The sequence below is a fragment of the Caretta caretta genome, chromosome 8, assembly GCF_965140235.1.
Source record: "Caretta caretta isolate rCarCar2 chromosome 8, rCarCar1.hap1, whole genome shotgun sequence".
NCBI classification, from domain to species: Eukaryota; Metazoa; Chordata; order Testudines; family Cheloniidae; genus Caretta; species Caretta caretta.
The window spans coordinates 10999130-11020879 of record NC_134213.1 but is presented as its reverse complement, the minus strand read 5'-3'; the positions used below and the strand labels follow the sequence as shown (position 1 = coordinate 11020879).

General features: G+C 42.5%; 1 protein-coding gene across 5 annotated transcripts in view; it reads right to left on the bottom strand.

Moving 5' to 3' along the window:
• Nucleotides 1–291: 291 nt before the first annotated feature.
• TRPC7 (transient receptor potential cation channel subfamily C member 7) overlaps nt 292–21750 on the bottom strand; it is a 120200-nt gene continuing 98741 nt past the window's right edge. For 3 of the 5 annotated variants that reach the window (XM_048861914.2, XM_048861913.2, XM_075131273.1), the window contains 6 exons: nt 18863–19058; nt 11068–11289; nt 8563–8643; nt 6166–6219; nt 2918–2993; nt 292–1822 (listed from right to left, as the gene is read on the bottom strand). In XM_048861914.2, coding sequence (XP_048717871.1) covers nt 1680–1822; nt 2918–2993; nt 6166–6219; nt 8563–8643; nt 11068–11289; nt 18863–19058 — 772 coding nt within the window. In that variant the 3' untranslated portion in view covers nt 292–1679. Of the gene's footprint in view, nt 1823–2917; nt 2994–6165; nt 6220–8562; nt 8644–11067; nt 11290–17725; nt 18123–18862; nt 19059–21750 lie in introns of those variants that run through there. The other 2 variants (XM_048861915.2, XM_075131274.1) reach the window with 2 other exon arrangements.

Genomic DNA, 21750 nt, shown 5'->3' with positions numbered 1-21750 from the left:
TTTCTATTTTACCGTCTCAGTAGGTGTCCATGCATTCATGTATGAATCTCAACACAGTGATTTCACACTAAGTATCATCCTTATGGAGTTATTCAGAGTGGAGACTATGAAGAATTCCAGAAATTCTAGTTCTATAATTATACTATGATGCTTTTCGACTCTCCTCAGCAGTAGGCTGGTAGCATATGTAACTTTGGTCCTGCTCACACATTGTCAACAGCCAGTGAAACTTCTATTTCCTCGGCGAGTATTTAAAATATCAGACAAATATTTCACTCAAGGTGCAACAAATATTGTGAGGTAATTTTATTCCCCGCCCCCTCATTTTTAGGTAAAAATATTACAGTATACAAGATAATCTTATTAAAGGTAAAAATACATTATTTTGATTTTTTTCTCTAAACAGGTTTACCTACAGTACACTTTTTTCTTTTTATTGTTTTTGTTTTTTTTACAAATATAACTATTACTCTACTAGGCTATCTGGGTTCTCGTCTGGCACTTAAGAACTGATCACAGGTCACCTTCGGATTCTGCTTATTTTTCTTAGCTGATATCTAAATGTAATGGTCATCTCATAGGTGCACCTTGTAAACAAACAGTACAGTTTGGTGTTTCCAAAGTAATAAGGTGTGCTTTAGCAGCTTAAAACACCAAATAAACAAGCAACTGAGTTTTCAGCTGCATCATGTTCTGAAATTTTCCCTTGTAAGGGTACAACCGGAGGACTTTGTACTACTGCAGCTTGTAAATTGGTTTAATTGTTAAAACTTCTCCCTGTTTTTCTTTACTGTGCCTGAGCAAATAACTCCTAGCAAATCCTTTTTTTTTGACAAATTCCCCTTTTTGTTGACGGAAAGTCCTCAGCCAGCTTGAGGTGGGTTTTTTTTCCAAATGTATTCATAGTTTGAAACCATTCTGAAACATTCCTTGTGAATTTCATTGATGCTATTCAAAATCTGAGCTGAGTTGCCACATTGTGATTGGTCACAAGTCACATGATGTTGTTATTCTTCCTTGACTGAATGAGTTAACTCTTGAAATGAAGTTCCTAGTATAAATCCTCATAGGAAGGCAATTTGAGATCACTATATTTTAGTATGTGTTTTCACATTTGCTTTCTATTAACCTCAATGCTATTCTAACTCAATTTCATGGGTGTCCATGGAAAGCAAGCACAAAAGGAGTGCACACATCTAAGTGAAGGTGAATTTGTTTAAAAGTTTTAATGAATATTCGTGGAATATTTTTCTGCAGATCTAAGCCCAGATCTAAGCCCTAGGGGTCAGATCTCCTGTTGATATAAATCTGTTTGGCTCCATTGACTTCAATGGAACTATGCTGATTCATACTAGCTGAGGATTTGGCTGTTTGCCTTTTTTAAAAGGTGCTTTGTATCTAATATAAGCATGATTATCTTTTGGAGATGGTGCATCTATTTCTGATGTCAATGGGCTTGTTTTATACCAAAATGTCACCTTTATATCGTAAAGATATTAACTGATCGTTGGCTTTACCCAAAAACATATTCTAATGCACGGTGCCCTTACCAATATTTCTTAGGTGGCAAAAGTTGAGGGCTCAGTACCCATCTCTTGCACTGTTTTTGCTCTCTTAAAATGCTGGTTGAAATATCAAATAATGTTTAGAAAACGAGTTGTCTCTTTCTTTGATCACCGTCAAATGTCCTTATTTAAGTTCTTCCCAAACTTGTCACTCAGCTGCTGTATTAGTCTTGCTAACTCTCCAGTAGCCTCTGACTTTTCTTCTAGAAGCTCATAGCGGAGACTGGAAATATCTTGCTTAATCTCTTTAAGTTCTCCTACAATTAAAAAAAATGTTCTTGTAAATGAGACTGAATTAAACAAGTCATCACCGTGTTTTAATTCATGAGAATGAGTTCATTTGGGAACACAAACTATAGGCTTGGCACTAAATGTGTGGGAACCTCCATAGAGTAGCAGTTACACAAAATCCTCCCCCCCCCCCCACGGGCTTAATGAAACAAACTCTATTAATACTGCTAACAACAGTAATGTGCGGAGAGTTCTTGTTTTTTCCAAGCCCACTCCTTCTCCACATACAGATTTCCAAGCTACACAGCGGCTTTTTAGGATGAGATACCATTCCCTCGCCAGCATTCCCTTTTCCATATATACTGAGTGGGGAATGGCAGCGAGTCCATCCCTTCCAGCTGCAGAGGGGATAGCTCAGGCCAGTGTTTTTAAAAGGGGCTTTCTAAGGCCCATATGAATGTACAGGGTAATGTGCTGTTAAGAAGTATGGGTCTGTTGGAAAAAAGGGTGGCGTTGGCTGTATGGTGAAATGGTGCTGAAGGTGTCCTATGTAACTAAAAGATTTGTTTGTGATGTAAAGTGTAGAAAGCTTAGCAGAGATACTGGGCGGAATTCTTTCCTCTGCTCTGACCCCTGTATGCCACCGTGATGATGTACAGGGTCTAGGAAAGCCTCTTAACCAACTGGGGGAGAATTTGTCTAGTGCAGGCACTGGGTAGGACAGTTGGAAGCTGCCCTACGCAGGTCCCTTCACAAGCCCGGTGTAGGGGCTTAGCGAAGGGCTCTGAGGAAAGAGGAGGTGGGTCCATACATCATGCCACTATGGTGATTCTGGACAACTCCAAGGGTAGGTCTGTTGTAACTTAGAGAACCTCCCTAGACAACCTAAATTACACCAGAGATCATTTCAGCCCACAGAAAGGACCGAAATTGCAAGGGCAAGATGGTTTGAAGTAATCTATGCCCACCAGGGCATGCCTGTGCATGCTGCCTCTCCAGAAGCTGCCCCAGACAGTCTCACCCATCTGATTTATGATTTGACATATCAGTTTGGAACTGAATGGAGATGCATGATTTCAGCTTTAGTGATTGTAACCTCATTAATTGTAAAAGCCACTTGCCTTCATTGACTTCATCATTCTCTCGATCAACCTGAGCCTTCAGGACATATCGCTTAATAAGACGCTTCATTATTTTCTGAAAAGTGAATACAAATGGTTAAATGGTATGATATTGGGTGTCTGTAATTCTAGATCTATTATGAACAGTTTGACTGATGAAATTCTGGCTCCACTGGATCAGTCAGTTTTGCTATTGACTTCAATGGAGCCAGGATCTCACCTTTATATTTACCCACTTTGTGTTATAATAGTTGAATAACAAATATTTAATAAGCATCCCACAAGAAAGACAGATCAAAGAATACCATGGGAGACATACGAATTTGGTGGATAGCCCATAAATGCAAAGTAACTACAAATGGTTAAATATCAAACTAAGAAGTGGGATCAAGTTTAGGTTTTGGGGATATAGGTTGTTTAAAGTATTCATAAGAAAAAATCTGGATGAAAAAATAAGTTGTTTATTAATGACGTTATCAAACTCACTCATTACACTGAACTAAGTGCCTGATCCCAAATTTACTGAAGTCAATGGAAAGACTCCCACTGACTCCTGTGGGTGTTGAATCAGGGGCTAGGAGAACTAGGAAACAGGAAAACTCATTGAAGGATAGAGAGAAGAGTCAGAAAGATCCAACAACATTGGAAAAAAGCATTAAAATGAATGAGAATTACCCCAGAAAAATGGCACACATTTAATATACACAGCAAAAAAGAATACCATGTAGATGTATGAAATGTGAGATTATTGGATAGAAAGACGTACGGACATATATAGGAATGAGAGCAGACAACAAATCAGATATGAACTTGCAATGTGATGCTGTTGCAAAAGTGCTGAAGCTATGTTTATACGCAAAGGTATAAAAGAAGTCCTAAAGCAGTTTATGCTCTATACTAGGCTACAACTAGAGTCCTGTGGAGTCTTCTTCAGTATAGGGGGAAAAACATTGATAGACTGGAGATCTGAAGATGGGCAGCAAACATGACAAAAGGAGTAAAGGGAGTGACCTCCCAGGGTATGTCCATACTGCAACAAAAAAAACAACAACACAGCACCAAGAGTTAGAGCCCAGGTCAATTGACATGGGCTTGCGGGGCTAAAAATTGCAGTGTAGACATTCAGGGTTGGGCTGGGACTCAGGACCTGAGACCCCACAAGAGGGGAGGGTCTCAGAGCTCAGGCTCCAGCCTGAGCCCAACTGCTTACACTGCAATTTTTAGCTCAGCAGCCCAAGCCTTGTGAGCCCAAGTCAGCTGACCTGGGCCAGCTGTGGCCATGCCACAGGTCTTTTATTGCAGTGTAGATGGACCACAGGGGACTGCCTTTTAAGAGTCCAAAGTTAGGCATCTAAATCTATTTCTAGACACCTAAATAGCTCATTTGGGTGCCCAAATGCATGATTAATCTACATTTGAGTGTGTAAAACAGATATGGAAGTGTATGCATTCTTGCTTGGGAGGAATTTGCTCATGCAAAGTGGAGTAACGGAAGCTTATCAGGCGCCCTTGCGGGGTTCCCCCTTCTGCTCCACCAGGGGGCTGAAGTTCCCCACCATGAGGCAGCATCCAAATGGCATGACTGGGCCCAAAATGTTTTGTTTCTTGGGGGGAATTTCAACCCAACGATCAATGCAGATAGTGCTCAATCTGCAAGGAGGCTATGTCCCTGTGGGATTTGCTCTGATGATGATGCAACTCCAACCAGGATTTTTGGACCTTTTCCTGTCTAACTGAGGGATACTCTCCATCTGCCTTCAAGAAGAGCTGCATTGACATCCATTTGTCAAGCACGCAGACACTATAAAGGGAAAAGACCATCAGCGTCTACCTTCATCTTAAATCACCACAGTCCCTGCTCCTGGGAGTCGATTCATTGATTCATCGTAGGAGGCAATGATACCTCTCTTATTTACTGAGTTCACTTTGTTTGACCCTTAGATTTAGAATCTTATAAACAGCCACACAGCTGAAAAGACTTTAAGGGGAGTTACTGTGCCCAGACAACGATGTTGAGCATTAGTCACTGACGGGCACAGCCTGTGCCCAGTGCCTGACCTCCGTTACTGGGCTGGTTGCGGGGCAGATGCACAGGGACCAGGGAAGAAGACTCCGTTACCTCAGGATACAGTCCCGCTTCTGCTGCCCTTCCCCATAGGGACAAGAAAGGAGAATCCAGACAATGGCAGATACTCTAGCCCAGCTATACCTAACTCCCTTGGACTGTGCATGTCCTGTCCCCTCCTACCCCTGCCTGCTGCCATGCAAAGAGCCTCTTCCAAGCTCAGTTTTCTGTCTGCACCTTCTCAGCATGCACGCGTACACAGCCCTCTCCTTTGGTGCAGTGGGACCACACTCCCTCAGGTGCCTGGGGAACCTCCATACCCTTAAAGGCAGGACCTGGACTTGCCTTCCGGATCTTGCTCCTGCTCCCACTGAAAATCTAGGATAGGGTTAAGAAAGCTCTCATGGTCTTCTCTCTACTTACAATACTATGCCTGGCTGGGGTACGTTACCTGGCTTCTGTGTAATGATGCGAATGGCTACTCCCATTGGGACTGAAAGACACTCATTTTAAGGTGGTCTGTTGGAGCAGGTTTGTCATTTTTGGATAAAAAATGGTGGGGAACAACAGCAACTTAACATCTATCTACCTAAAGTACTCAAAGCCCCCCCCCCCATCTTAGTATCTGAGCACCTCACAATTTTTAAAATATACTGATCCTCACATCATCCCTGATAGACAGAGAAGTTCTGTCATCCCCATTTTATGAATGGGTAACTGAGACACAGGGAGTAAGTAATTTGCCTAACCTCACAGAAGTAGTCTGTTACAGAGCAGGGAACTTGACCCATGTTTCCCAAGACACTAGCTAGCATGCTAATCACAGAAGCATCCTACCCAAAAAACCTAAATTCAGGCCCATCTGCCCACTGAACAAGAAGAAATCCTGTTGCTTTAAATGTCACTGGCAATCTCCCCAAAGGTTTTGAGACACAAAACCCCCCAAACCAAACCAAACCAAAACCAAAAACATCCCACCCCTTCCTCCTGATCATTAAGTAACTAGATGTGAACTGTAGCAATAAAAAGGCAGGTGAATGACAAAAAGGGATCCAGTTATTTGTATATGTGTTATCTAGTGATGGAATGTGGAATGTTTAGGACTGTGTCTTTCTATAGAAGAAGATCTCTCTCTAACCAGGTGGGTGGTTAAGGAAATATATATGAGACACAGTGCACATACTGTATGCTGGAGATGGCCAAGGTAGTTCAATCCAGATGGAAGACGTGTTGCCACCTGAGAAAACATAAATTGAGGAACATTCTGGGGAAAGTGGGGAAATACTAGATCCCAACAGAAACAATTTTCAATATAGGAGACAAAAATAGGGAACTTGCAGGAAAACAAGGAATCAACATATAACGAACGCCATTATCTTCTTGACATTTACCATCACAGAGTATTTACCTGTGCCAGCCACAGTATTTGCTACTGCTATTTGCTGTACTGTCTATATTTACAATGAGTAGTACTCTACATGCCATGTAGCTACAGGTGGCAAAGGTCAAGATCTTCATGGTGCCAACTATACCAGATAATACACTGTTGTAAGGATACTGAACAGAAGTAATGCAAATGTGACAATTCTTTATCAAGAATCTGAGGGGTGGATGTCACTTTGCAGCCTTTGGAGACATTCCTTGCAATATCTTCAGCAATACTACTGTGTATTTTTGCCTTAATATTGTATTGTGGGTTTGCATCTCTATTGCAATCTCCCACCTCTTCTGGGTTCTTTGCTACTGTAAATAAAATGGCTTCTCAACCACATAGTTACTGGCACAATAGAGAAATATTGGCAAAGATTTCCAGAAATGTCTGTTGATTTTGGTTCCCTAATCTGAGACAACATGAAGGGGCCTGATTTCTAGAATGCACTGAGCTCCCACTTACTGAAAACTGGAGTTCAACATCTAGTTACTTCTGAAAATCTTGGACATTCATATTAATTTTCAACCCTCCAGACCTTGCTCACCCAAATAGTTCCCTTGATTTCATTGGTGTGATACTCATCTAAGAAAGGGTTCCGGTAGCAGACCTTAATTTGTAAGTTATTGCCTTCTATGCAGAAATCCATCTTCTTTATGTATTTATTGGCCCTACCTTCATATATTCTTTATCCCTTCAGTTATTCAAGTACCTTCTATAGACTTTATCTTGCTGGGCAAAGGAGAGTGAACAATAGTCTTGTGGTTAAGACACTGGAATGGGACTCAGGAGGGTCAATTTCTGGCTCTGTCACAGAGGGACATATTTTAAAAGGGTTTTAGGTGCCTAAAGATGTAGATAGATAGCTAATGGGATGTTCACTTCAGGGGAGTTAGACACCTAGTTGCTTTTGAACATCGTATTAGGAATCTATCCACATCTTTAGGCCCTGAATACCTTTAAAAATCTGGAACTTTTGAAAATGTTACCCAATATCTAGTATTTACCACACATAGTTATACTTTTTTATCCCACTAACCAATTCCTTTCCTTAACCTTGTTAACAATTTACAAATATTTGATGTCTGTAGATGTTAACCAAGTACCTGCTTAGTTGGAGATTTTGCTACTACACACATAACCCACTGCTGTCACATAAAATATGTCTACCAGAAACATAAATTCTCAGGACTGGAACTTGGTGAATAATTGATTTTTTGGTTTGGTGGCTAAACCGAAAAATTATAAAAAAAAAAAAACAAACAACATTGTTTTGAGTTAACCCAAAATGACAATTTTTCAGCTCTCTCATCAAAACAAAGAAGTTGTTTCAGGATGAATGAAATATTTCATTTGCCACAAAATGAAAGGTTTAGTTTCATTTAGAGTGGTTTTTAAAACCCTTTTTTGATTTTTTTTAAGTGAAATCTAGGTAAATTTCATAACTAATTGTAATTTTGAAATGAAAAGTCAAAGTGTTTCATTTCATAAGTGTCAAGTTGAAATATTTCAACTTTTTGAAAGCTTTTTTCCAAATTTCTAGTGGCCATATTCACCCTAACTGCCTTTTTTGGCAAATAAACTATTTGTAAGAAATATTTCACCCAGTTCTACTCAGGACCTTACAACAATGGTAATTTCACAGTGTGGGGAGAGTAAGCTGTGTCATCACGGCTCCCATAATTATTTTTGTAACAGATCACATTGCACGTCCACCTAAATAGGACAAAATATTGCCAAAGAAAGCACATGAGGGTGTTAAAGTAAAGTCTAGAGAGACAACATTGTGTCATGACAAAATGAAACACTGTCAATGAGTCTAGGATGAAGCTCTGGTGAACTTTTCTTGTATTAAGTTCAATACCAGTGAACTTTTCAATTAATTACCATGGCAATTAATTACCATGACAATCACGTTAATGTCAAATGTATTTCTGTAGCTGTTACACTGCCATGCTGCTTTAAGCAACTGTGAAACTAAAAGGTTTGGGCTCAGTCCCATAAATTACTGTGTCCTTTGATTTGGCATAGGTCACTGCTTGACACATCACAGGATGGAGCCCACTGTATAGTGACAAATCTGATCCTTGCAAATAATCCTTGTTTGCTTACAGATCTTTTTCCTTGCTCTTGATGTTCTACTGTCATTACCTGATATCTCGTGGGCTTGTTATAACCCTTCTTCACAGTAAAGTTTTCTGAATTTCGAGCGCTTGACTGAAAACGAACTTTCTGAAATTATAAAACATAATGAAACATTAAGTTTGTAACAGCTTCTTTCCCCAAACAACCTCTCCACCTCAGGCTAAACAGACTTATGCAAACATTAGAAAATGTTGCATTCTGTGAGCAGGTTGGAGATCCTGCAGAAGAAAACCAGCACTTCCATTCCCTACTTAATAATATAATTAATATCTAGCTCGTTCATAGCACTTTTCATCAGTAGATCTCGAAGTGCATCACAGAGGAGACAAGTAGGTCATCCCCATTTTACAAACAGGAAAATGGAGGCACAGAAAAGTGAAGTGACTTGCCCAAGGCCGTTCAGCAGCCCAGGGAGAGAGACACATATTGAACCCAGGTCTCCAGATACCTAGTCCAGTGCTCTATCTTCTAGGCTACATTGCCTCTGGTAGCTTATCAGAGGGTGAAGAGGGAGACAACCCATTCATTTCTTTGCCAGAATGAACAGAAGAATTATTGGATGAGAAATTCAATCTCATATCATCTAAACAAAAGGTGTTTTGACTGTATCCCTCTCACACCACTTTGAGACAGTGTTAGGAGGCGAGAGGCAGAGCTTTCTTAATTACTTCTAATTCCTGGTGATTGTGGCTGAATTTTGAAAATAGCTTTTTGAACAAAGAGAAGAGAAAATTACTCATCAGACTCAATGGATAGTATCAAGCAACTCCAATCAGCCACAAAGGCACACTGCAGATTCCAATGGCAAGCTCTGTAAAGCCCTCCTCTGCATTCCTCTCCTACATTCTTCCTTGGCCTGGTCTATACTATTCTTGCTTCAGCTCTTCCTCTTATCTCCACTCTGGCCCCTTTCTTGGGTCTGTCAGCTTCTTCTTTGGTAGCGCCTCCTGTTCTCATCCTTTCTGCATATTCCTTTGATCTCAGTCTTCTTCTCCTTCCCTCCCAGCTCAGTTCTATGCTTCTTCCCGCTTATTTGCCTCTGCTATTTTGCCAACGCAATGAATTTCTTTGGTCCCATCAGGGCAGATTCACTGCTTCTCTTCTGCTCTACATCTGTGCCCTCCAGAGCCTCTCTTCTCCTCAGCTTATGTCCTGTGAATGGCAGAAGCAGCTGACAGTTTTCAGTTCAGAGGGCCTAAAAATGTGCAATGACACCGAGAGGAAAATTTAAAAGCATGCCCTGCTGTATTAGAACATGCCCCCTGAATATTAACAAGCCCCCTGAAGCTCCTGGTGATGCTGCCTAGGAGCAGCCTCTGTCACGTGCAGCAACTGTAAACAAAGACAAAAATCCTGCACATTCGTTTAGGTCTCAGTTCCCAGTGTTGTTTTTTGTTTTAAACCCAGCTTGAGCCGAGGAAGTTAAGTGAGGGTCAGTACAGTGGAAACGAAGCTGTTTCATCACATTTTAATTTTTGCTGAGTTTGACAGTCCCGGTAAACCGCAGCTGAATGTTGGGTGAATAGCTTTGGGCGTTTTATTCCAAAACTCCGAACTAACAGAAGTGCTGCAAAGGAAAAGAATAGATCTGCCTCGGGTTTTTTGGCTTTTTAAAAAAAATCTGCTTCCTAAGAACAGTTTTGTCCCAATGACATTTCTGCAAAGAATATATTTCCACAGGATTAGCCTCTCCCCGATTACACTGACATTTCTTCAGGAACAATTCTGTTGGAAAGTGTCAGATTTTTAGGAATGTTTCTCTGTGTGTCTCATATTTTGTCATGCGCAAGCACATTGGTACTAAGGGAAAACTAACTTGCTTCTCACAAATGTGCCCATTCCAAAGTCAGAGGAGTTGTGCTTTCCCAAAGCACACATCTCTTTCAAAAGAATGAACAGATGGTGGATGAGGCAGGGCCGATCTATTACTGTGTATGATTGTCATTAGGCAGCTGAAAGCGGGGAGGTTGTTAACTGTGGCTTCAAGTTGCTGGGAAAAGTTAATATTCCCTGGTTGGAACCCGGCTTCCAATGATAAAATCAGATGTGGTATTAAATGCTGAGTTTTACATAATGGCAATAAAGTGAATTTAGGCAATACATAAAGAACGGTTTCAAGAGGCAGCATGATCCTGTGGCTAGCAACCTGGAGTAGGCGTCAGGAGACCTGCATTCTTCTATTCCCAGTTCTGCCATTAGCCTGCTTTGTGACTTCCTAGGGGAAGTCACTCCACCTGTTCCCCTTCCCAGTTCATATAGACCATAAGCTCTTTGGGGTGGGACTATCTTTCACTAGATGTCTGCACAGTGTCTAACTCAAGGAGGCCACTACCTTGGTTAGGCTCTCCAGGTGCTACTGTAATACAAATAATAAATAAAATAGAGTACAATGCTAAGCAGCTCTTTTTGCTCATCTGTGAACAAAGTAGAATTCCTTCCCTTGATGCCCACAGAGGACATGATAGTCGTTTTACATTCAGGGTGTTAAAAGGAAAGAAGCATATGACATACCCGTAGCCTGGAATTCAGCATACCCATCTCAAGATCATTTTCACAGTTTTTGGCCTTAGATTTGCAGAGTTTTATGAGGCACATTTTTATTCTCATTATGAGATAATAAAACGATTTAGGGCTTGGCACTAGGTTAAAAGGAGCAGGCAGAGTCCTTCCTTCATCAAAGTATGATAACCAGAGCTTGGCACGAGCAAATTTCCACTCCACATCTGCATCCTCCTGCCGTGGGGAAGGGAAAATGAATTGCAGAATTAGTGTTTTGAAAGGAATTGAGAAGTATTATTGCATTGGCACTCAGACAGATGCACAAAGGTGGCAAGAGTATGAACCTTGTCACTAAAGGCTACTCAACAGGAGTGTCTCTGACACAAAAGTCTTGCAGATTTCTGGCTCCCAAATCCATGTAACCTCTTTATAGTGAAATCTGGGTATTTACTTATATGCACCACCTTTTCCAACTGCTTTCAGTTGGCACACAGACAATATGCACGGCCATGTTCTGCATGTAGGACCACCCTTTTTAATTACTTGTTTTTGGGGTGTACTACCTTTCATTTCAATGTGGGGAGTCAGGTGGGATAGGTAAGGACTGTAGTGGTAGGAAAGGGAGTCCCGCAAGCAGTGGTGATACAGTATAAAGAAAAAAAAAAAGAAAAAAAAAGAAAGAAAAAGTACATATCCTGAGTCCAGTTTCCGAGCTGAGCGAACGATGATGTCAGGAAGCTGGAAGGCACTGACATACCCCCTGTACCTCCAGCTGTTGCTGTGGAGAAGGAGTGGCTGGGGGTGGGGACATCAATAATCAGTCCTCTGCCAACTCCTTCCAGATGTTGCTGTCCCTCGTGTGGAGGAAGGAGACAGGTGAGCCCAGTGCCCAGACGAGCCTGTCTCTCTCTGTCTGGTGGCGGCTAAAGATTAAATAATTATCCTTTCCAACATGTTCCCTATGCTTTGTCTGCTAAGCCTGGTGTGGTTTCCGAACGTCACAAGTTCCTAGGCTTCTCTAGGGCAACCTTGTAGTGAGCAAGATTTGAACAGAGCAGCTGGTCAGAGACCAGCAGAGAGAATGTCAGTCTTGCAGCTGGCTGAATTGAATGTCACATTCCTTCTAGCTTGGACAATGAATAAGTGACTAGAGGTGCCAATTAGGAATGGGATCACCTGTCCTTCCTTCCTTCTCCACCTGTCAAACATCCCTGGTTTGAACTTGAACTCCAGAGTTAATGAGTTCACACACACCCCCAAGAAGGGACTGCAAAAAACATAGGAGAATGGAAGAGAGAGAGAGAGAGAGAGAGAGAGAGAGAGAGAGAGAGAGAGAGAGAACGAAACCTCATGGGGGGAAAAAGCAGGTAAAGAGCAGAGCAAAATGAGACTCTGATAGGGAGCACAGATGACCAACAAAGTGCAACTGCTTTTAAGGGCCGTTACCTCTTCTCTATGATATCATTGCCACACACTAGGGACTAGACTAGACCATGGGCAAGTTAGCAGCGGCTGGACTTCTTGGACCAGTTGCATCAGGTAGCTAGATGTGCTTTAGACCTCTAGCACATCACTGTACTTGAGGGTCAAATGGCACCCCCAAATTCTGTAGGCAGTACCTGTACCAGGTGACCTGAAAAGGAGCTTGCCTTGGGCAAGCCCAGAGGGGCTGTGCTAAGTAAACAGCTGCTCTCTGCAGATTTAAAGAGTGGCTATGAGAAAACGTGATGATATTGTAGTACAAAGGAGCCCAAATCAGGGCTGACCAAGGTGGGGGGTGGGGAAGGGCGGTTTGCTCCAGGCCCCTCCAAGTGATGGAGAGGCAGCTGGGGCAAAGTTGAGTGAGTCATGTAGCAACCTGTTGCAGAGGGTGACAATGCCACTCAGGTTTGACACCTGCCATCCAGGCGACCTGGCAGGCCGAGACCCCGGTGGTAGGAGTGATGTCAGGGATAATGCTACAATCCACACAGGGAGAGGAGGGTCTGGGAGCAATTCCTTAGCTGCACACAGGGCAGAGCCACCCTATCCCTGCAGGGAGAGCAGCAGCCCTACAGGCCTGGGCCATCTTTGATCCCACCCCCCCCTTCTTAAACTCTATAATCTCCAGGATCATTTTTTGGAAGGATGGGAGGGGTTTCAGTTTTAGATTTTGCCCCCAGACCCTCAAAATCTCCATGTGGCCCTGTCCAAAATTGCCAGGTTTGTGTGGATTAGGAATTCCACAAGGTTGCAGAGAGAGTCTGAGATGTGAAGTACCCCCACTCTTTTTATTTGATCACTGAACATGGCCCTGTTTCTTCGGATGGCAAAGACATCTTCTTCGTTAAATGGAACACATACAAAAATGATCTGATATTTGGGCCTAGCTGATAAATAGATTTCAGAGGAACAGCCGTGTTAGTCTGTATTCGCAAAAAGAAAAGGAGTACTTGTGGCACCTTAGAGACTAACCAATTTATTTGAGCATGAGCTTTCGTGAGCCACAGCATGCTCAGATAAATTGGTTAGTCTCTAAGGTGCCACAAGTACTCCTTTTCTTTTTTCTGATAAATAGAGTTATCTAAGGATATATTTTCAATGCAAAGCACGAGGAAGTGGGTATGTAATTTCCATTCAAAATAAACTGTGTATCAAGTTAATCACAGCAATATTTAACTACTAGGTAATGGTTGTCATCTGATTCACTAAAAAATTCTGAACAGCAGCTTGGGCCACTTATCTCTTCTGATAATTAAAAAACTATAAGAAAATACCAGCTGATTTCCTTGTTTGTCCTATTTGTATTCATCATCATTATATCTTGGTTCTCCATCAGTCAGCACATGTCACATAAGCAAGTTCACTTCTCAGTTAAGATGATTCACCATTATTAGGTTGTCAAGGTGAGCCAAGACACCAAGAACATTTCTGAAGGTAAATGTAAGGTTAGTGCAGTCTTTATTGAACCGAGTGGCATTTATGATTTTACTCAGTACTTGTATGGTCTGACCCTTATTTCAAGATTGTTTACTGGTTGAAAAAAGACCATCTGTAGCTGCTTTACAGCTGTTTTCATTGTGGTATATATAGAAGCCAGTAGCATCAATGGGAAAATAGGTTTGCCAATAATCTGTACTCACATCTGTACTATGGTCAAATGTATAATGCAACTCGCTCATCAGTACACATCTCTGATGATTGGCAGATGTTTGGCAGAAATGGGCATATTACAAAACAGAGGCCTTGGGCCAAATTCTGCCCTCGTTTATGAAGATCCAACTTCATGGACTTCAATGGAGCAGTGCTCACTTAGCCGCTATTGACTTACTCCCGAGGGAATTCTGCGCCCCAAAAATTTAAAATTATGTGCACAATATTTTAAAATTCTGCAAATGTTATTTGTCAGTAAATATATGTGGCTCCAGCATGGGCCACTGGCTGCATTGAGGTGGGAGATCACCCTGAAGCCCCCACCTCTCGCAGTACAGAGACTGGGCAGTGAGGCAACGCCTGACCCTGACACAGTGCAAGGGCTGGGCCTGCCCCAGAAATGCCCCAGGGCCCTGTCCCTCTGCACCAGGTAGGGCTGAGCAGGCTCAACCCAACAGGATTGAAATGTGGAGGGGCTTAGTGTGTGGGGATCCAGGTGTGGGGTGAGACGTTTCTGTGTGGGGCAATCTGGGTGCGGGTGGCTCAGTGGGAAATCTGGATGCACAGAGGCTCATTTTGGGGTTCCGGGTGAAGGGGCAATGGGATTCTGCAGAGGATCCAGGTGAAGGTGGGCTGGGTGTGGGGAGATGGGGCTCAGCAGGAAGTTTGGGGTGTGGAGGGCTCCATGGGGGGATCCGGTGCTGGGGGAGGGGGGCTTGATGGGGTTGGGGTCCGGGTGCAGCTGGTTGGGGATCAGTGGGGTGGAGGTCTGGGTGTGGGGGGGTAGGGCTTGTCAGGGTGAGGGTTCGATGGGCCTGCTAATGGGGGAGCCCCAGCTCCTGATGAGTGGATGCCGCATGCTGGGCTCCTGCTTCCCTCCACAATTATCCTATCCCCTTTTCTTCTCCATCCCCCTCCCCTCACTCCCACATTCCCCCCCTGCCCTATTTCACCCCTGTTCCTTCCCAACTGCCTCTTCCCCTCAGCCCCCCACCCCCCTTACCCAGCCCCACCACAGGCACTCCCTGTTGCACAGAAGAGAAAACAGGAAGGCTCCCAGCACACAGAAGGGGAGCGCGACTGGCGCTAGGACCCAGGAGGCAGCCCTCAGCTGCGGAGTCAGAGGAGCAAAGACCCAGCCTCCTTCAGCTGGGCAGCTCTGCTCTTACACGCTTAACCCTGTGTGCCCCCCCGATGCCTCACCTCTGTTTGGAGGGAGGCAACCCCCCCACCACCACCCCCAAAAAAACCCCTGGGCCCATGGTCATCCCCCGCACGGCTTCCCTGCAGTTTTCTGCAGGCAAACACAGGAAATCTGCAGGGGTGTTTTCTGTGGGCGCACACCCCTGCAGAATCCCCCCAGGAGTATTGCCTGGATTTGAACCTTATAAAACAAAACTTAAACCTAATAACAGTAATTGGTTAACATGTTTTTACTTTTGTGTCTGGCAGAGAGATAAGAGGCTGATCAAGATGCTGGATTAGACATGAGCAGGCTGCCCCCACAAATGATGATACTTAATCACTTTTTAATAAATATCCCATCTAGAGGGACTGTCCAGCAGCGAACAGGATAACTACTTCCTGTCCACCACTGTCTCTCTTGCCAGTGCTCTGTGAAGGACAAGGTTAAAATGAGATTTTATTGTGGGTTGAGGCAGGAACAGGTTAGGTGTCTGCTGGAAGATGTAATTCACTGGACTATCACCTGTTCCAGACATTTCACCAACTATATTGACATTATGGGACATCCTATCACTGCATTTGGGAATTAAGGGCCTCCTGAACACCAAGGTAGGGCCTGAGGAGGTGTTGTGAGAAGACATGGTTATAAGTGAGACCTATGAGCTATCAAAGACATTCAACCAATATCTTATGGAATTTTTGTCACAGGAACAAGAATAACTTCTGTCACAGGTAGAAAGGGTAGGTACTTGAGCTGACAAAACTGGTTGACGTTTGTACTAAGCTACATGTGCAAATATGAAAAGTAGAGCTGGTCAAATCCCACTTATCAAATATGTTATTCAGTGAATGTTGCAGATAGTCATTGAAGACTAGACTGAGGCTTGGACTACACATCCCAGAAACGGAGTCAAGCACTGTAAGGACCGCCCCTTAGGTTTACAATTTTATTGAAGCTACCAACCCCTTCTGCCCAGCTGCACACAAGTAAATGGCACTGTTCATCCTGCTTCCTCACTGCCCAGTCAGATGTGCAAGGAGTGGCAGGGAATGGCATAGCTGAACAGGTATGGGGCGGTGTAATAATTTCCTGCTGGCATAGGCGAGCACCTTCCCTTCCCTGCCCTCCCCTAAGTAAGGGGGAAGCAGGGAGGGAATTGGGTCTCTGAATCACAGTGCCTCCTCAAGCTACTCCTGGAGTGGCGCATTTTATACACCATCCCTTTTTCTGGACAGTGCCTAAAGGTACAATCTGACCCTGAATAATTTATCTTTGTGGCATTTGATGAGCTTTGTAGCCCATCAAGTATTATTTGATGGATAAATTATTGGATGAATATCTGCTATATTCCTTGCTATGGAGAACCCCATTAACCGTTAGAGAAAGGAAAAGGAAGAATATTATACATCATCCCTATGATAAAACAAGGGGGGAAATATCTACCTCCGGTGCACATTGCACCAGACCAAATACAGTTTGATGATCTCAGAATTCTACAAGGCAGCACTGGTACAATTTGAATTATTCCCTTTTTACCAGCTACTACAAATACTGATTATGATTCTCCCACCCCATTTCCAATCATATTCTGAAATACCCCATAAGTGGTATACTAAAACTAATTCTGGTGTTTGTAGACAGAAAATGTTCAATGCTCATAAATTGGTACACACTTCCAGACCACAAATTGCTAGAGCAAACCTACCAGTTACTATATCTGAACTTTCATTATACTTGTATTCTCAGCCAAATGCAAAGCTAATATGGCCTAGTAATTCCTAGCCTACAAACAGCTGCTCTCTTTCCCCTGGCTATATAAGTACTTATATTAACAATGCCATGCAAATGTTATGTTCTAACAAAATGCAAGCAAATGTAATATTCATGCATGATTTCATTTTTTCCCTTTTTCAATACAGAGTCAACTAAAAAGTTACTCATGCTCCCTAATAAACACTCCCTTATGAAAGAGCCCCTGGTCGAGCCTTGCTTAGGTGCAGTTATTCTTTTTAGCTAAACAATTCTGTCCTAGACTTATACCCTGGGCGTTGTATGCATTGTTTGCCTTATCTACCTGGGCTTGTACTACTAATGACTGTTCCCGACTCTCTGGGACCTAATCTTCAAAAGTGTGGGTGCAAAACTACACATGCTTAGTTTAGGGGTGTATAAACAGTTATGCATGCGTGCAAACTGGCTTTGCACGGACATGTGTGCACACAAACCATGGCTTCTATGTGTGCATCAGGGTACTTGTGTGCCTAAACTGAATAAATGAAAACAACATGCACACACTTTGGAAGATCCTTTCCATGAATTGCTTAGCCTAGAGCTCTGCAGCACAGATAGCTTTACATGAGGGATTTTTGTTTTGTTTTCTTTATTTGAAAGTAGCAACCTTAGAAATATTGATGCTGAAGAGCATGCTTTCCTGCAATAACAGATAACAGCTGTAAGATGGCACTGCAAAAATGGTGGAAAGAGTTTCCTCCAAGAAAAAAGGAAGAATGCACTAGGAGGTTGAGGCCATTTGAAAGTAAGTCCCATCTCAGAGGAAGAGAAACTAACTGAGAAGCTTGATCGTAAATGTTAAGGATCTCTTGGGGAATACAACTGTGCCTTCTGAAAGCAGGGAAAGCTTTCTTGGGTAGACAGCACTATGTAAGTGTTTGCTGACATCCGTCCTGATTGCAGCAGACATAAGGCACAGGGGTATATTTTCAGCTGTGGCCTTCTGCAGAGCTGGGTTCTGAGGATAGATCAGAACAGCTAATTAATACAAATCCAACTGTAGGAATTTGACATTGAAGAAACTGGAACAAGAAAACAGAAAACACGGACAACAGTGTCCAATATTAATAACTTCCCTGGCTTTACTTTTATTAGCAGAAAGTTTCTTCTCCCAAGTATTTAGCAAATCCAGCCTGCTAATATGAACAATACAGGACACAGCCGAATCCTGGATATACATTTCTGCAACTATTCATTCAGATTCTCTAATGAGTTAGCCTCTGCTCTTCGTGGCTCTTTCGTGTTTGCTTCCTACAAACATTCTTGTCACAGAGTTTTACTTGCACAAATGCTCATGGAGAATGACTTTCAAAGCTGCCAGGCCTGAGTTTGGGGAATCTATTTAATCTAATCTATTTTTGTGACTCTAGCCTAGATAGTGAATGCTCACAAAGAACTGTTCATGGGTTTGAAAAAAATCAAGAACTACTTTCAAATAATGAATATATCTAAGGAAATTGTGATCTGCTCAGAGATATTCTACAAACAAAAGGAAGATAAATCTATCGTATAAATGGTTCATTGTGAATTATTCGCTTAGGTCTAATTCTGGGATAGAGACTTTTCAGTCGCCATAGAATTTTAAGATAAATGGCTTCTGTCATACTATGACATCTTATATAGTAGATCCTGTAATTTCCTTGTTTTTGTAACATATAACAGTAAATATATACTCTGTAATCAAATTGTTTATCTTACCTCAATTTCCTGATAAGAGTTGTTGATCATGGCTATTAACATATTGAGCAGCACCACCACCATGGTAACGTTATAAACTCCATAGAGTACATAGCCAATATTCTCAATGAACTTATGATCATACTTCAGCACCACTGATATCACTTCAGACAAGCCAAATATTGACCAGAATAAGGTTTTAAAACTTTCTTCTACCCTAAAAACAAAACAAACAATTATTTCACATTGTCGTCTCCAGATTGGCAAGCCAACATGTTAATAATAAAAATGGCGCTTGCCCAGAGTAAATATGATGTCTCTGTATAATCAGTGCAAGCCATGATCAGTCACCCTGTGGACTGCCAAGTCATATTTCCTGAACTGATAACAGTATGTGGCATCCCAAGTAAGCCATAAAACAACACTACCTCTGATCTGCCCCATCTGCTTTTTCCCAACCTCATTAACTATGAGCTAGATTGTAACTTGAACTCTGTACCCCTGGAAGGGTAGTAAAACCCCTACAAGGGCTAACTGGAACTTCAGACCTAGCTGCAGGGCTAAGTAGGGATGTTCAACCCATCCATGTATGTCCTCCCTGAAGCAGGTGGGCAGGGAACGGTTCCGGGGGGGGGGCAGGGAGTGTGGCAGAGAATGGGCAAAGGCTTGGTTCCATCCCCCTACTGGGGTTGGCCTTCTAGAGTTCAAAGATAGAATCTGTGGAGAGGCATTGTGGGTGGAAGGGAATTTGGAGCCAAAGGGTCAAGAGAGTTTTTCCAGCCGGTGGTTTCCAGGGCACATTTGAAAGTGGAGGAGATGGAGCCAGAGGAAAGGGAAAGGTTAAAGAATAGGGAGAAGAGAGGAGATAAAACAGTGTCAGAGAGGGGAAGATCTGGGAAGGGTGGGGTCAAGGTGGTAGGTAGGAGGAGAGAGCTGTCTGACTCAGAGAAGGGTGAAGCAGTAAAATATGGAAGGGAATATGAATGGCTCAAAGGGAAAAGGGGAGGATAATGAGAGACCCTGGTACAGGAACCACACTTTGCCTTTCGAGAAATCTGCTTGGCTCTTTATTCAAAGGCAAAATTACCAGGACTGACCAGTACCCATCTAATAAAAATTCAAACTATCCATTGACTTTCAGTGAATACACTCCGTTGTAAAACATTATGGCCTTTACAATTGAGACTGATGAAATGTTTCATATTGCTACGGCAGCTTAACCCTGAGAAATCACTTTATAAAGCAGATTATAGACTCATCACAAATTACCCTCAGAAAATAATAAGCTTTTACATGAACTCCAGTGTCAATTACACCTGGCAAAGCAGGAAAAGGAATTAATTACTATCATTTAAAGTATAGTAACGACCACTGGTTAGTTGCATTATGTACTGCTGCAACAACTAAGTATTATCAGTATCACAGCCCATTATACTCTCTTCTTCCACTTGCGTACAGCAGTAGTGAATTTATTAACTTTACGGGTGATGTTCTTTGGGGGAATAACTTCACTGGCTTCAGTAGTCTGCACACCCAGAGGAGTTGGACCTATGAGTTTCAAACAGATGTTACATGGGATTAGAACCTCAATAAGCACACACCTTCCTATTCTTCTGTCATGTTTCCCAAAAATTCATGTGCCTATCAATATATTATCCACCCCTTTCATTTATACTAAATGAAACCTAGAAATTATCAGAGGTTTTCTCACTTCAGGCACATGTTGGACAGAGTTTATGATTTCTGAGTCCAGTAGTTGGCACATCTTTCCAAGTTACCAAGCTATGGCACTTTTCCATATGGCAGACATTTCCTCTTGTTTTAAGACTCCCGTTTTTGCTCTTTGCATTGATCTACAGTGGTAACTGCCATTCATATGATGGAGTACTTAAATAATAGAATCCGGCCAATGCTTATTCCATTAAATAGTGCACTTTCCAGTTAAAGTGCATTTATAGAGCTTAATATTCTGTCTTAGAAGCCTGTCATCTAAGTCACTTACCCAACTAATAAAAGACTGTAACCACCAACTTTGATCCTTGCAGCACCCTGCAATTAACCTTGTTTTTTAATTTGGAGAGGTTCCACTTGTTTTCTACCCTTCAGGCAATTTTTAATACAATGTGTCAACTCTGCTCCTCTTCCGCAACTTTAGCATTAACCTCTGTGCTGGAATGTTGCCATGTTCTCTTTGAAAACTTAATTACTGGCTGTAGCAGTACAATAGATTTATGAAGAATTCTAGCAAATTAGTTATAGAAACAGAGCGTTCCTTTCCTGAGAGGGTCACAAATTGACCTAACAAAATTTGTGCATTTCCTAATTATCCTCCATAACCCTCCCCAGCAAAACATCAGTATCCAAGGTCTTGTCTTTGATATGAGAAAACAATAAGCCTGGTGCATCCCAAATGTGGATCCACTGTCTCAGTGTGGAGACGGGCATGAGTCCCTCAGACTGGATTTCAATCCAGATCCAACTTTCTCTCTCTGAAAGATCCAACTTTCTCTCTCTTCTACATACTCAGTTTTCTTTTACCTTGTTTCATTCTCTTGTGTTCAGGAATGTTCAGATGTGTGTGTGTGGGGGTGGGTTAGTTTTCCCTGTTGTAGAGAAAGGAGCAGTGACATGCTGGAGGGGGTTGTGAAAGGTTCCCAAGAGGCCCTTATTAATCCATCATTACATTTAAGAAAAGACTGCAATAACGCCTCTGTCTGTCATGTTCACTCCCTTTCAGGATGCTGCCTAACCGTATGGCTCCTCGGCCTTACCACAGCATCCGGTGAACGTTATTTTTATCGGTGCCTGTAGTTAAAATATTGGCAGCAAGTCACTGGAAAAGGGAAGTGGGGACCCAGATTCTGAATATCTCTGAGTTCAGGTGTGTTTAGATCCAGGGTTTTGGTCCA